At 40.3% G+C, this 12689-nt stretch overlaps 1 protein-coding gene across 4 annotated transcripts in view; it reads right to left on the reverse strand.

Moving 5' to 3' along the window:
* The window catches only part of LOC134337269 (protein unc-13 homolog A), a 298564-nt gene that overhangs the window by 72785 nt on the left and 213090 nt on the right, over window positions 1-12689 (reverse strand). For all 4 annotated transcript variants that reach the window (XM_063032135.1, XM_063032134.1, XM_063032133.1 and 1 more), the window contains 4 exons: window positions 11948-12098; window positions 10456-10524; window positions 4678-4767; window positions 2221-2355 (listed from right to left, as the gene is read on the reverse strand). In XM_063032135.1, coding sequence (XP_062888205.1) covers window positions 2221-2355; window positions 4678-4767; window positions 10456-10524; window positions 11948-12098 — 445 coding nt within the window. The remainder of the gene's footprint in view (window positions 1-2220; window positions 2356-4677; window positions 4768-10455; window positions 10525-11947; window positions 12099-12689) is intronic.

Consider the following 12689-nt stretch of genomic DNA (forward strand, 5'->3'; position numbering starts at 1 on the left):
AAGAATGCCAGTCTCTGAGATACAAAATCTCTTGCTGCATAAAATCCAACATGGGAGAATGAGGCCTGCTAAGGAAGAGCTGCTCATTAAACTTTTGAAGGAATTAAAGCCAGGGTGTTTCTAATCTCTTAGGTTGATGTAAAGGATCCAGCCCAACTATTTCAAATAGCAGGGATGTTCAATCCAGAGTTTTCAGTACTATTTATAACATGATCAAGATGACAAGAGAACAATTTTTCTGATTTGGATTGGTTTGCTATTTTTTCTAATTTTGTAAAAGTGACTAAACTTCACTAGTACTTCAGTTGTAAAGGTGAACACAGTACATAATTAATTTACATTAAAATATGTGACGTAAACAAGATACAACAATAGTGTAGATGGTAAAATTTTGAAAGAACAAATCTTGAATTGCGTGAAATATTAAATGTGGAGAAATTGCCAAGTTGAATTAATGCACCAAATATTTATAGCTTGAAATATATCATTTGTTACAGTTTTATGTAGCAGCAAACCAAGACAGCAAATAGTTTCTGATACTGGATAAAAACCCCATCAACAGTATGGAAATTTATTGTATACTGAAGGCACATTTACTCACAAATCACTTTCTACATAAGTTCAAACAATGGTTCACAGTTTCTTTGTTAGAAATAAAACTAGGAATTATGCAAAGCAGAACGAATTGCAATAGCAACAGAATATCACAAGCTGTGGGACAATGGAATCTTCTTGTGATACATCCCTGAATTGGAATATAACACCAACAAAGCAATTTGTAATGGTCAAACACACTTTATTGATTTATTTAGAGATAGAGGGCTGAACTGGCCCTTCCAGCCCAATCAGCTGCGCTGCCCAGCAACCCACCTATTTAACCCTTGCTAATCACAAATCACACAAAATCTCACAATGACTAACTAACCTACTAACCCATACGTCTTTGCACTATAGGAGGAAACTAGAGCACCCAGAAGAAACCTGTGCATTCATGAGGAGATTTTACAATCTGCTTAGAGACAGTAGTGGAAACACCAAACACCAAAGTGCCGCAAGCTGTAATAGCTTCACAGTAACTGATACGCTACCGTACTATAATTAATTACACAGGCAAGCAGAAAGCCTTCCAATGACAGGTATTTAATCCTTTTTACATGGAGCCAAGTCTCTTTGAATATGCATCATCACTGCAAATTATATGACAGCTCATGGTCTCAGTTACCTTCTGTGTTTCACTGGATTTTGGAGCACATCATAAATGTGAGAGATTCTGCAGGTGCTGGAAATTCACAGGAACCTTTGAACAGTTTATGGTCTCAGTCACTCTGCATGCTACTCTGGATTTCCAGCACCTACAGAATCTCTTGTGTTTATGATTCCAAAATTGAATTTTGTACCTCTAATGTGTTGGACTAGACTTGATCTCATATATGCAGGTTCAAAGTTATAAAGGCAGCCTTAAGGGAATTTCATACATCTAACACTATACCATCTAATTACTTTTAATGGAATAAGGCCACAAGTCACCATGATCATTGAAAGCGGATGCCCAGTGCAGTTAATGAGGAATAATTTTATTAATATGCGCAGCCTTTCCAAAATATCTGGGTATTTTGATGAAAATGCTACGGAAAATTAATTTTAATTTCTTTAAGTGCACTTCTGTTTTAATGTCTCTGCCACAGTTAAAAATATGAGCATGGGCTGAAAGGATATGCTCATTTCAGACTAATAAAACCCAATGGCATCATAAACACAAGAGATTCTGCAGAAGCCAAGAAGAATTCTTCAGGCCAAGACCTTTCATCAGAACTGGAAAGGAAGGGACAAGAAGCCAGAATAAGAAGATTGGGGGAGGGGAAGGAGTACAAGTTGGCAGGCGAAAGGTGAGACCCCTGGTGAGGGGGAAGGTGGGGGTGTATTAAGAAGCTGGGAAGGTAATAGGTAAAAAATATAAAGGGCTGGAGGAGGAATCTAATGGGAGAGGACAGAGAACTACGGAAGAAAGAGAAGGGGGACCAGAAGGAAGTGAGAAGCAGTAAGAAAGGGCTGAAGAGGAAGATGCCTAAAGTATCATAAACTGTGCACATCTAGAAAAGAGACCAGTCAAAGTAGAAACAAAGGGTGCACTCAAATCAAATAAAAAGCTGCAAAGTCTTTATAGTTTGTTTGTTTACTCTGCATCAAACAGTGAAGTTTACAAATAGGATATAAACTTACTGGATCAGTCTGGTATTCTCGGCTGTACAATTCATGGCAGTTGTTGAAGATGTATTCATAAGTGGAATTCAAGCAGGCTTTCACACAATCTTTCACAACCTGACTGGCCCTTGGTGGACTCTGCAACTCCTGGACCTGAAAGGATGAAATAAGTCTGAACATATTACAATATTTCAATGGTCCTTTTAAATACTTTCAAATAGTACTATTAGAGTCAGAAACATTACAGCACGTACAGGGCCCTTCAGCCCATCTAGTCCATGCTGAATCATTAATCTGCCTAGTCCCATTGACCTGCACCCAGACCTTAGCCCTCCGTAACCCTCCCATCCATGTACCTTGCAAAATTTCTCTTAAATGGACAAATCGAACCTGCATCCACCACTTGTGCTGGCAGATTGCTCCACACTCTCACTACCCTCTGAGTGGAAAAAAACCATTAATGATGTATAAGAATCATTATGCAAATCTGAAAGGCATACTCAGCTGGATATTATTTGTTTTAATAAAAAGCATTTATTCATACATTGAGCAATAACATAATTATGTTATTGCTCAATGTATGAATAAATGCTTTTTATGCATAGACTGTCTGATCTTTTTTAATTAAATAATTAGGAAATCACAAGGCATGATAATATCTTGGGAAACAGCCATTCATAAAGTGGAGGTAGTTGCCAATTTTCATTTCATTTTTTTTTCCTTCCTCAACTTGAATCTGATTCATCCACACCCTAAAGTGAGCCAATGCATTTATCCTCTTTTTCCAGACATTCACATTGGATCATGTTATTACATAGATTCTTCCTGAATGATACATTTATTTTCCTCTCCAAAGAAACAATGCTTGGTTGGATAATATTTGTGAAAGAATTCACAGGCACAATTATGCAACACACATCTTAATTTGATCTTCACACCCATCCAGGTACTTTGGTAATAATAAACTGAGTTTCTGATATTGTGCAGCATTATTCATTGCCAGTGGGGAGAGATATAATGAATGCTTCCTGGTGCTAGCTCAAAGAAAGTAAGTACATATATATCACCATATATCACCCTGAGATTCATTTTCTTGCAGACATTCACAGCAGAACAAAGGAATACTATAGAATCAATGAGAAACTACATACAAAGACTACCACTTCATCTCACCATGTTAATACTAGACTGCACAATGGTGTTCTAGGATTGGATATAAATAAAGAAAGGGTGGACACTGATGTTATCTTTCAATGCTACACAAAGATTTGAGCTTTCCAGGTCAGGAGCTCAAAGTACTCTGTCATCTGAATTTAGATTATGTCTCAGTTTCATTAGCAGACCAAAGGATTCTTGTTTGGTCATCTTCATATAATTTATTTAGAGGTGCAGCACAGAACAGGCCCTTCCGGCCAATGAGCCGCATCACCCCGCACCCACCTACTTAACCCTAGCCTAATCACAGAACAATTCACAATGACCAATTAACCTATTAACTGGTATGTCTTTGGACTGTAGGAGGAAAACAGAGCACTTAAAAGAAACTCACTCTCTATTTAACATGCATACAGTTTACAAAACTGGCAAAAAAAAAATTAAGGTGATGTGCCATTCTTCATCATTCCAAAATTTCTCATCATCTTCTTTAGTCTATAACAAATAACATGATTGACCAAGTGGCTGTGGACAGTGGTAACAGATATTATTTCATATTTGATACCAGTGATGTTTCTTGCTATCCTTTCAATAATGGACAGAATTAGTGTTAGTTTATGTCAACTATCGTAATGTGCAATGCTTGAAGCACTAATAATTGCTAATAAAGTATTTTAATTATGGTAGAAGAGAAAATACCAGACAACCGTTACTACTGAGGGCAACTGATAATCCAGGTGAAAACTACAATAAAAACACATCAAAATGTTTTTATTACCAAGTCCAAGAAATGAAATTTTCAGAAACAAAAAACCCTCATTTATAGTAAGAATGTAGTACTATATTATGAAAACATTTAAAGGGGATTTTAAATAAAAAGAGGCATTTTTGTCAGTGACTTGATCACCAGCTGCAAGTAAACAAAGTTAAATCTCACAAGTATCCAGTTTCTTACTACAGTAATAAATGATTCCTATTAGTTTGCTTGTATTCTAAGAATAGCTCTGTTTTAACAGCCCCTTTTGTAAGTCCTATATTTGTTCAGAATTTCAGTAGAAGAAATTTGCCTTGTTGATTCAGAACATGGTGAGTTTCAGAAGGTGACATTCCAACAAAGGATTTTTTTAAAACTAGCTCAAAAGATCATCTTGGTTAGGAAGTTATTTTGGCTTCGAATTTCTTATCTTTGGTCTGCTTAGTCAATCAGCAGAAACTCCAAGATGAGATGTTTAATGTTATGAATGCATTTTGGGTGATTTTTCATTAGTTTCAAACTACATCATCTGCATGATATTTGTTAAATGTTACCCGTTAGCTTACCTTCATTCGGAAGAAGGTTATACTTGTTAGGAGATCAACAGTTGACTTCAAATCTTGCAACCTTTCAGGACTGCTTGCTGGAAAGTTATTCTATTTAAAAGCAAGTAAGAGAATTAAAATTTCAAAATTACATCAATAAATGCAACAAGAACCAACCACATAAATTTCAGTGACCTTCAAAGATAAAAGGCAATATTATGAAATAGTTTTCCATTCTGAATCTATAGGGTAGAAACCTATTTTCTGTCATATGTTCACGATGTTCCATTTCATTCCAAAGATAACCAATTTGCCTATTCAGCATGCACTGTTACATTTATACAAAGTATGCAACAGAGAATAGTTTTCCACTCCTATACATCTCACAGAAAAAACATGAAAATAGTTTCTCATCTTCAAATTTACTTTGAATCAGCAATTTTTTTTATTAAACTTATTTTTGCTTTTTATTCTCTTGAACCCATTCTAATACATGGCACTTACATCAATCATGCATAATTCAGCAATCTTTTAATTAACTTTCCATTTTTGAACTAAGCCCATCCACTCGATTATATTTCACTTCTACCAATCTTGATTGAAGGAGGTGATACTAACTTTTATGGCAATATCACAATCTTATTAGAAATCTTGTTTCTATGATGATAACATATTTCTTACTAATGGACTACGGTTCAGTAAGTAGATTCAGTCATAGCACTAATAAATCCGAAGTATTTATAGTAACCTCTGGTACGGAGAAATAGAATAGATTATATAGCACGACAAGAAATTGATTTCTGCTGTGCCCCTTTGTAATCAGCAAAACTGAGGTGGTTTGAAATAAAATCAACTACAAATTATATAGAATAGACATTCATCCCTTTCCAAATCAGTTTTAACACTGATTCTTGAAATCAGTTTTAACACTGATTCTTGAAATCAGTTACCACCAATAATTTGCAGTTCTTTGTTTCTCATGATTCGGTAGCATAACCAATGGTCTTCACTGAAGCCACTTGAAGGAATCAACAAGCTAGGGAAAACATTTAAGTGAAACTGGAATGAATGGGAGTTCTCTTAGCCCTACAGCTTTACTACAAGCTTCTAACAATGGCAGTGCACTGTTGCAGTAGTCTCTCTATTCTTTATAATAGCCCCATCCATTTCACGCCAGAAGTCAAAATGGTCACTGAAGGCACCTGACCCAAAGTGCAGAGACCCAGGCTGCCAAATACATTTAACTTTATGACTGTATAAGACATTATATGTTTATTTCAAGTTTAGTTTGAGAAGAACTACAAGGTCAAAGAACTAACAAGAGAAAATCTGCAGATGCTGGAAATCCTAGCAACACACCAAAATGCTGAGTTCCTCCGGGGGTGGGGGGGGGAGATGTATGGGTGAGTGTGCATGTGTAAGTCAAAGTACTACCTTACAGGATCAGAGAAAGATAGGCAATTGAGCAAAAAATACAAAGACATCTTTAATTTGAAGCAACACACATAAAAGTTGCTGGTGAATGCAGCAGGCCAGGCAGCATCTCTAGGAAGAGGTGCAGTCGACGTTTCAGGCCAAGACCCTTCGTCAGGACTAACTGAAGGAGTAAGGGATTTGAAAGTTGGAGGGGGAGGGGGAGATCCAAAATGATAGGAGAAGACAGGAGGGGGAGGGATAGAGCCAAGAGCTGGACAGGTGATTGGCAAAAGGGATACAAGAGGAGCATGGGACAGGAGGTCTGGGAAGAAAGACAAGGGGGGGGAACCCAGAGGATGGGCAAGGGGTATATTCAGAGGGACAGAGGGAGAAAAAGGAGAGTGAGAGAAAGAATGTGTGTATAAAAATAAGTAACAGATGGGGTACGAGGGGGAGGTGGGGCATTAGTGGAAGTTAGAGAAGTCGATGTTCATGCCATCAGGTTGGAGGCTACCCAGACGGTATATAAGGTGTTGTTCCTCCAACCTGAGTGTGGCTTCATCTTTACAGTAGAGGAGACTGTGGACAGACATGTCAGAATGGGAATGGGATGTGGAATTAAAATGTGTGGCCACTGGGAGATCCTGCTTTCTCTGGCGGACAGAGTGTAGATGTTCAGCAAAGCGGTCTCCCAGTCTGTGTCGGGTCTCGCCAATATATAAAGGGCCACATCGGGAGCACCGGACGCAGTATATCACCCCAGCCGACTCACAGGTGAAGTGTTGCCTCACCTGGAAGGACTGTTTGGGGCCCTGAATGGTGGTAAGGGAGGAAGTGTAAGGGCATGTGTAGCACTTGTTCCGCTTACACGGATAAGTGCCAGGAGGGAGATCAGTGGGGAGGGATGGGGGGGACAAATGGACAAGGGAGTTGCGTAGGGAGTGATCCCTGCGGAATGCAGGGGGGGGGGAGGGAAAGATGTGCTTAGTGGTGGGATCCCGTTGGAGGTGGCGGAAGTTACGGAGAATAATATGTTGGACCCGGAGGCTGGTGGGGTGGTAGGTGAGGACCAGGGGAACCCTACTCCTAGTGGGGTGGCGGGAGGATGGAGTGAGAGCAGATGTACGTGAAATGGGGGAGATGCGTTTAAGAGCAGAGTTGATAGTGGAGGAAGGGAAGCCCCTTTCTTTAAAAACGGAAGACATCTCCCTCGTCCTAGAATGAAAAGCCTCATCCTGAGAGCAGATGTGCCGGAGACGGAGGAATTGCGAGAAGGGGATGGCGTTTTAAGTGCTACACATGCCCTTACACTTCCTCCCTTACCACCATTCAGGGCCCCAAACAGTCCTTCCAGGTGAGGCAACACTTCACCTGTGAGTCGGCTGGGGTGATATACTGCATCCGGTGCTCCCGATGTGGCCTCCAACCTGATGGCATGAACATCGACTTCTCTAACTTCCGCTAATGCCCCACCTCCCCCTCGTACTTTTATGTGTGTTGCTTGAATTTCCAGCAACTGCAGAATTCCTGTTGTTTGCGTTTAATTTGAAGTGCAACTTTAACTTTGGCTTACACAGCAATTCATTACTGTTTTAAATAGCATGTGCAATCTACACAAATGATTCTTGTTACTGCCCTTTTTAGTTCAAACAGTTATAAAATTCTCCAGATTCTGGAAATCCAGAGCAACATACACAAAATGCTGGAGAATATCAGCAGGTTAGGCAGCATCCATGGAAATGGATAAACAGCCTTCTTCGGGATTGGAAAGGAAAGGGGAAGATGCCAGAATAAAAAGGTGGGGGGGGGGAGGAGGAGGAGGAGAATTTAGAAGGTGATAGGTGAAGCCAAGTAGGTGGGGGAGGTGGGATAAAGTAAGAGGTTGGGAAGTGATAGGTGGAAGAGGCTGGAGAAGGAGTCCGATAGGTGAGGAGAGTGGACCATAGGAGAAAGAGAAGGAGGGGTACCAGATGGAGATGACAGGCAGGTGAGGAGAAAAGTAAGAGCCTCACACACAAAATGCTGGAGAAACTCAGCAGTCCAGGCAGCATCTATGAAGAAGAGTAAACAGTTGACATTTCGGGCTGACCGTGTGTGTTGCTTGGATTTCCAGCATCTGCAGATTTTCTCATGTTCATACAAGAAGAAAGAGGCCAGGCTGGAGAACAGGAGAAGATTGAAGGTGGAAGGAAAAAGAAAACTAGAAAGAGATATCAATGTTCACACCGCCATGTTGAAGAATACCTAGACAGAATATGAGGTGTAGCTTCTCCACTCTGAGAGTGGCCTCATCGTGGCAGAAGATGCACTGACATGTCAGGATGGGAATGGGAATCAGAATTAAAATGGTCGGCCACCGGGAAATTCCACTTTTGGTGGATGAAGCGAAGGTGCTCAATAAAGTGGTCCCTGATTTACATTGGGGTTATCAATGCAGAGGAAGCTGCATCAGGAGCACCAGATACAATAGACAACCCAAACCGATTTGCAGGTGAAGTGTTGCATCACCTGGAAGGACTGTTTGGGGCCCTGAATGGAGAAGAGGGAGGAGGCGAATGAGCAGGTGTAGCATTTCTGTCACTTGCAAAGATGCTTGCCAGGAGGGATAAAATACTTGCAAACACGAGGAACTCTGCAGATGCTGGAAATTCAAGCAACACACATCAAAGTTGCTGGTGAACGCAGCAGGCCAGACAGCATCTCTAGGAAGAGGTACAGTCGATGTTTCGGGCCGAGACCCTTCGTCAGGGCTAACTGAAGGAAGAGTTAGTAAGAGATTTGAAAGTGGGAGGGGGAGGGGGAGATCCAAAATGATAGGAGAAGACAGGAGGGGGAGGGATGGAGCCAAGAGCTGGACAGGTGATTGGCAAAGGGGATATGAGAGGATCATGGGACAGGAGGCCCAGGGAGAAGGAAAAGGGGGAGGGGGGGAAAACCCAGAGGATGGGCAAGGGGTATAGTCAGAGGGACAGAGGGAGAAAAAGGAGAGAGAGAAAAAGAATGTGTGTATATAAATAAATAACAGATGGGGTACGAGGGGGGAGGTGGGGCATTAGCGGAAGTTGGAGAAGTCAATGTTCATTCCATCAGGTTGGAGGCTACCCAGACGGACGCAGTATATCACCCCAGCCGACTCACAGATGAAGTGTCCGGTGCTCCTGATGTGGCCTTCTATATATTAGCGAGACCCGACACAAATTGGGAGATCATTTCGCTGAACACCTACGCTCTGTCCGCCAGAGAAAGCAGGATCTCCCAGTGGCCACACATTTTAATTCCATGTCCCATTCCCATTCTGATATGTCTATCCACGGCCTCCTCTACTGTAAAGATGAAGCCACACTCAGCTTGGAGGATCAACACCTTATATTCCGTCTGGGTAGCCTCCAACCTGCTGGCATGAACACTGACTTCCCTAACTTCCGCTAATGCCCCACATCCCCCTCGTACCCCATCTGTTATTTATTTATATACACACATTCTTTCTCTCTCTCTCTCCTTTTTCTCCCTCCGTCCCTCTCACTATACCCCTTGCCCATCCTCTGGGTTTTCCCCCCCTCCCCCTTTTCTTTCTCCCTGGGCCTCCTGTCCCATGATCCTCTCATATCCCTTTTGCCAATCACCTGTCCAGCTCTTGGCTCCATCCCTCCCCCTCCTGTCTTCTCCTATCATTTTGGATCTCCCCTCCCCCTCCCACTTCCAAATCTCTTACTAGCTCTTCTTTCAGTTAGTCCTGACGAAGGGTCTCGGCCCGAAACATCGACTGTACCTCTTCCTAGAGATGCTGCCTGGCCTGCTGCATTCACCAGCAACTTTGATGTGTGTTGCTTGGGATAAAATACTTCTTGTTGTTAGTTTGATGTTACTGATTTAAAGAAAGTGAAGTCTGCCAATAGGTCCTTTCATTAATGATAATCAGGAAGGTGAGCCAAGGAGGGGTGGGAAAGAAGGAAGGTTTACATTAACTTTGCACACTGGTTGTACAAACTACTGTAAATCCAGAGTTAAGTGTGGAGCAATAGGTGTAAAATACAAGCATGACAATTTGCTCCACACTTGAAACATCTGAGACTGTAGTAATGAATACTACATCAACAGAAGTCCAACATGCAAACTGTCATCTCATTTTGCCAGAATTGAGATAATTTGCGTATTTCTCCTTTGTAATTACATTTCCCTTTATTATAGCCCGCACAGCATTTGTTTGAATCCAAATTTTTTTTTTATTTAGAAGATTCAAAACTGACTGACTTTAAAAAAAAGACTCCTGTAGTTTTCTGCTATATGAACTGAAATCAAATCAGGGCATTAATTTGCACTTACATTTACAATACAACTTTCCACTGATTCAAAGAGAAGACACAACTTTGTACAAAAACTTACCCTATACATTGATAGATCAATGCGAAGGGAATTATGCAGTTGATCCAAGAGCTTTACAAACCTCTCTTTCTGCAAGAAATGACAACAAATTTAACTGTTTTGAAGCACAAGGACAGATAGCATCTCATTCACTAGAAAACATTTGTAAAACTTCATCCTCAACTCATTGTCAATTCCATTTAATACTGCAATATCAATCATAAATATAAGAATCATAATATTTACATATGGCTGTCACACCACTATAATAGAGCCAAAAATGTTTGCATTTTCTCTTAAATTCCTCCATCTCTGGCAATGTTCAGGGCTTGCTTCATCATGTCAGTCACTTCCTCTTGGTTATCACTACTGTCAGTCATTCAAGTCCCAGCTGGAGACTCAGGAATACCATCAGAGTCATATGCAGAAGGATTCTTCTTTGCTAATTCCATACAACTTTGTTTTACTGGTCAGGGTTGTTAGCCCTGAGCTGAACCCATGAACCTGAAGGACCGGTGGACCACTCTTAGTCTGGCCTCTACTATTTGATCTGTTTGGCATAGGTGACCATACCAAAACCCAAAGCATAAAGCCATGACTCCAGCCAACGTAGCTCTCTGGGTCATTGAGGCACGAAATCCTCCAAACCCAATGACAAGGAGGCTATCAAGAATAGCCAAATATTAATCATTATTTTCTACCACAGTATTCTTCCAGAAGTATTTCAACATATATCATGTATTACATATTTCAGCATTTTTAAAATTTGATTTTTCCATCTCAACCACAATGAAACCAGGAACACTTGTTTCACGTTAGAATAAAATCACAGAAGTCTTAGTTTACGTTAAGGGATTCCCGAAAGATTACATACTTTATCATAATGTTACTTGGCACTAACACTCCAAAGAGCAACTCATCTAACAAATTTCTGAACAAAAATGAATTAGCCAGAACAAAGCTTTCCATTACTGCACCACCTTATGTTTATCACTGGCAGTAAATCATCATGAGAAAGCCACTTTTAAAGCACATTTACACAGACTGTCCAAATTTATATATAAAAACAATGCACAGCTATATAAAATTTTACATCAAATGGAGGAAAACCTTCACTCAGATGATTGTACTCAAGATATCCCAAATGGTTGTGGATGTGGCCATTGTTTGGTATCTTGGGCAGAAAAATGTACTGGAGATACAGACTCAGTCATTATCTCATGCGGAATGTAATTTTTAATAACCCTGCTATGTATTACGGCAACGCTTTAGTGAAAATGCGTGATATTTTGCGCACTTGTGGGACAGTGATCGGAGCAACACCTAGCTTTTTTTCTTATAGCTTTCCTATAAGTCAATTAACGGAAGATACAAGCTCCTGTTTAAAAACATACTGTTTTGCTTTACTACACTATTAATTAAGGCTTTCATTTTTTCTTAATTTATGTTCAAATGTTATAGATTTAACTATTACAGAGAATCTACAAAAAGTGGGAGCAATTTACGTACATACCCCAAAATTGGAGGCTGAAAATCGATCAGAGGCGGAAACATTGGTAGAGGCGGTGGTATGTGCATAGTACGCATTAATATTTGCCAAAAGAGTGCTCATTACTGCGGGTACACCTGGGCACATATACTTTGAAGACAGGCAGGCAAAATGTCTACAAAAGGACACAGATACAACTGTTAGCAGCATTTCCTTAAATTTTAACTTGTGTTTTATTTAAGTCAACTTCACAGTGGAATAATATACAGCCAACAGTAATCTAACCACTAAATACATAAGTTAACTAAAAACAATGCTGAACATCTGAAATAAATATGGAACATAATAAGAATAATCAGGATATCAAGCAGTGCTGTGAAAGGAGAAATCATGCTTTTAGGTCAGTAAGTCTTTAACAGAGAGAGAAAATAAGTGCTTGCAGGGACCCAGACACACCCTCACAGCGAAGCATCGATTCACCTCAACTTGTTTATTTATTGAGATACAGCACAGAATAAGCACTTCCGGCCCTTCGAGCCGCACCACCCAGCAACTCCTGATTTTAATGGTGGGACAATTTACATTGACCAATTAACCTACTAACCAACATGTCTTTGGACTGTGGGAGGAAACTGGAGCATCCAAAGAAAATCCACATATTTCACAGGATGGATGGATAAACTCCATACAGATGACATTGGATTTGAACTCCAAACTCTGACGCCACGAGCCTTAACAACATTACAATAACTACTACGATACTGTG

This window comes from Mobula hypostoma, chromosome 24 (genome assembly GCF_963921235.1).
Source record: "Mobula hypostoma chromosome 24, sMobHyp1.1, whole genome shotgun sequence".
NCBI lineage: Eukaryota > Metazoa > Chordata > Chondrichthyes > Myliobatiformes > Myliobatidae > Mobula > Mobula hypostoma.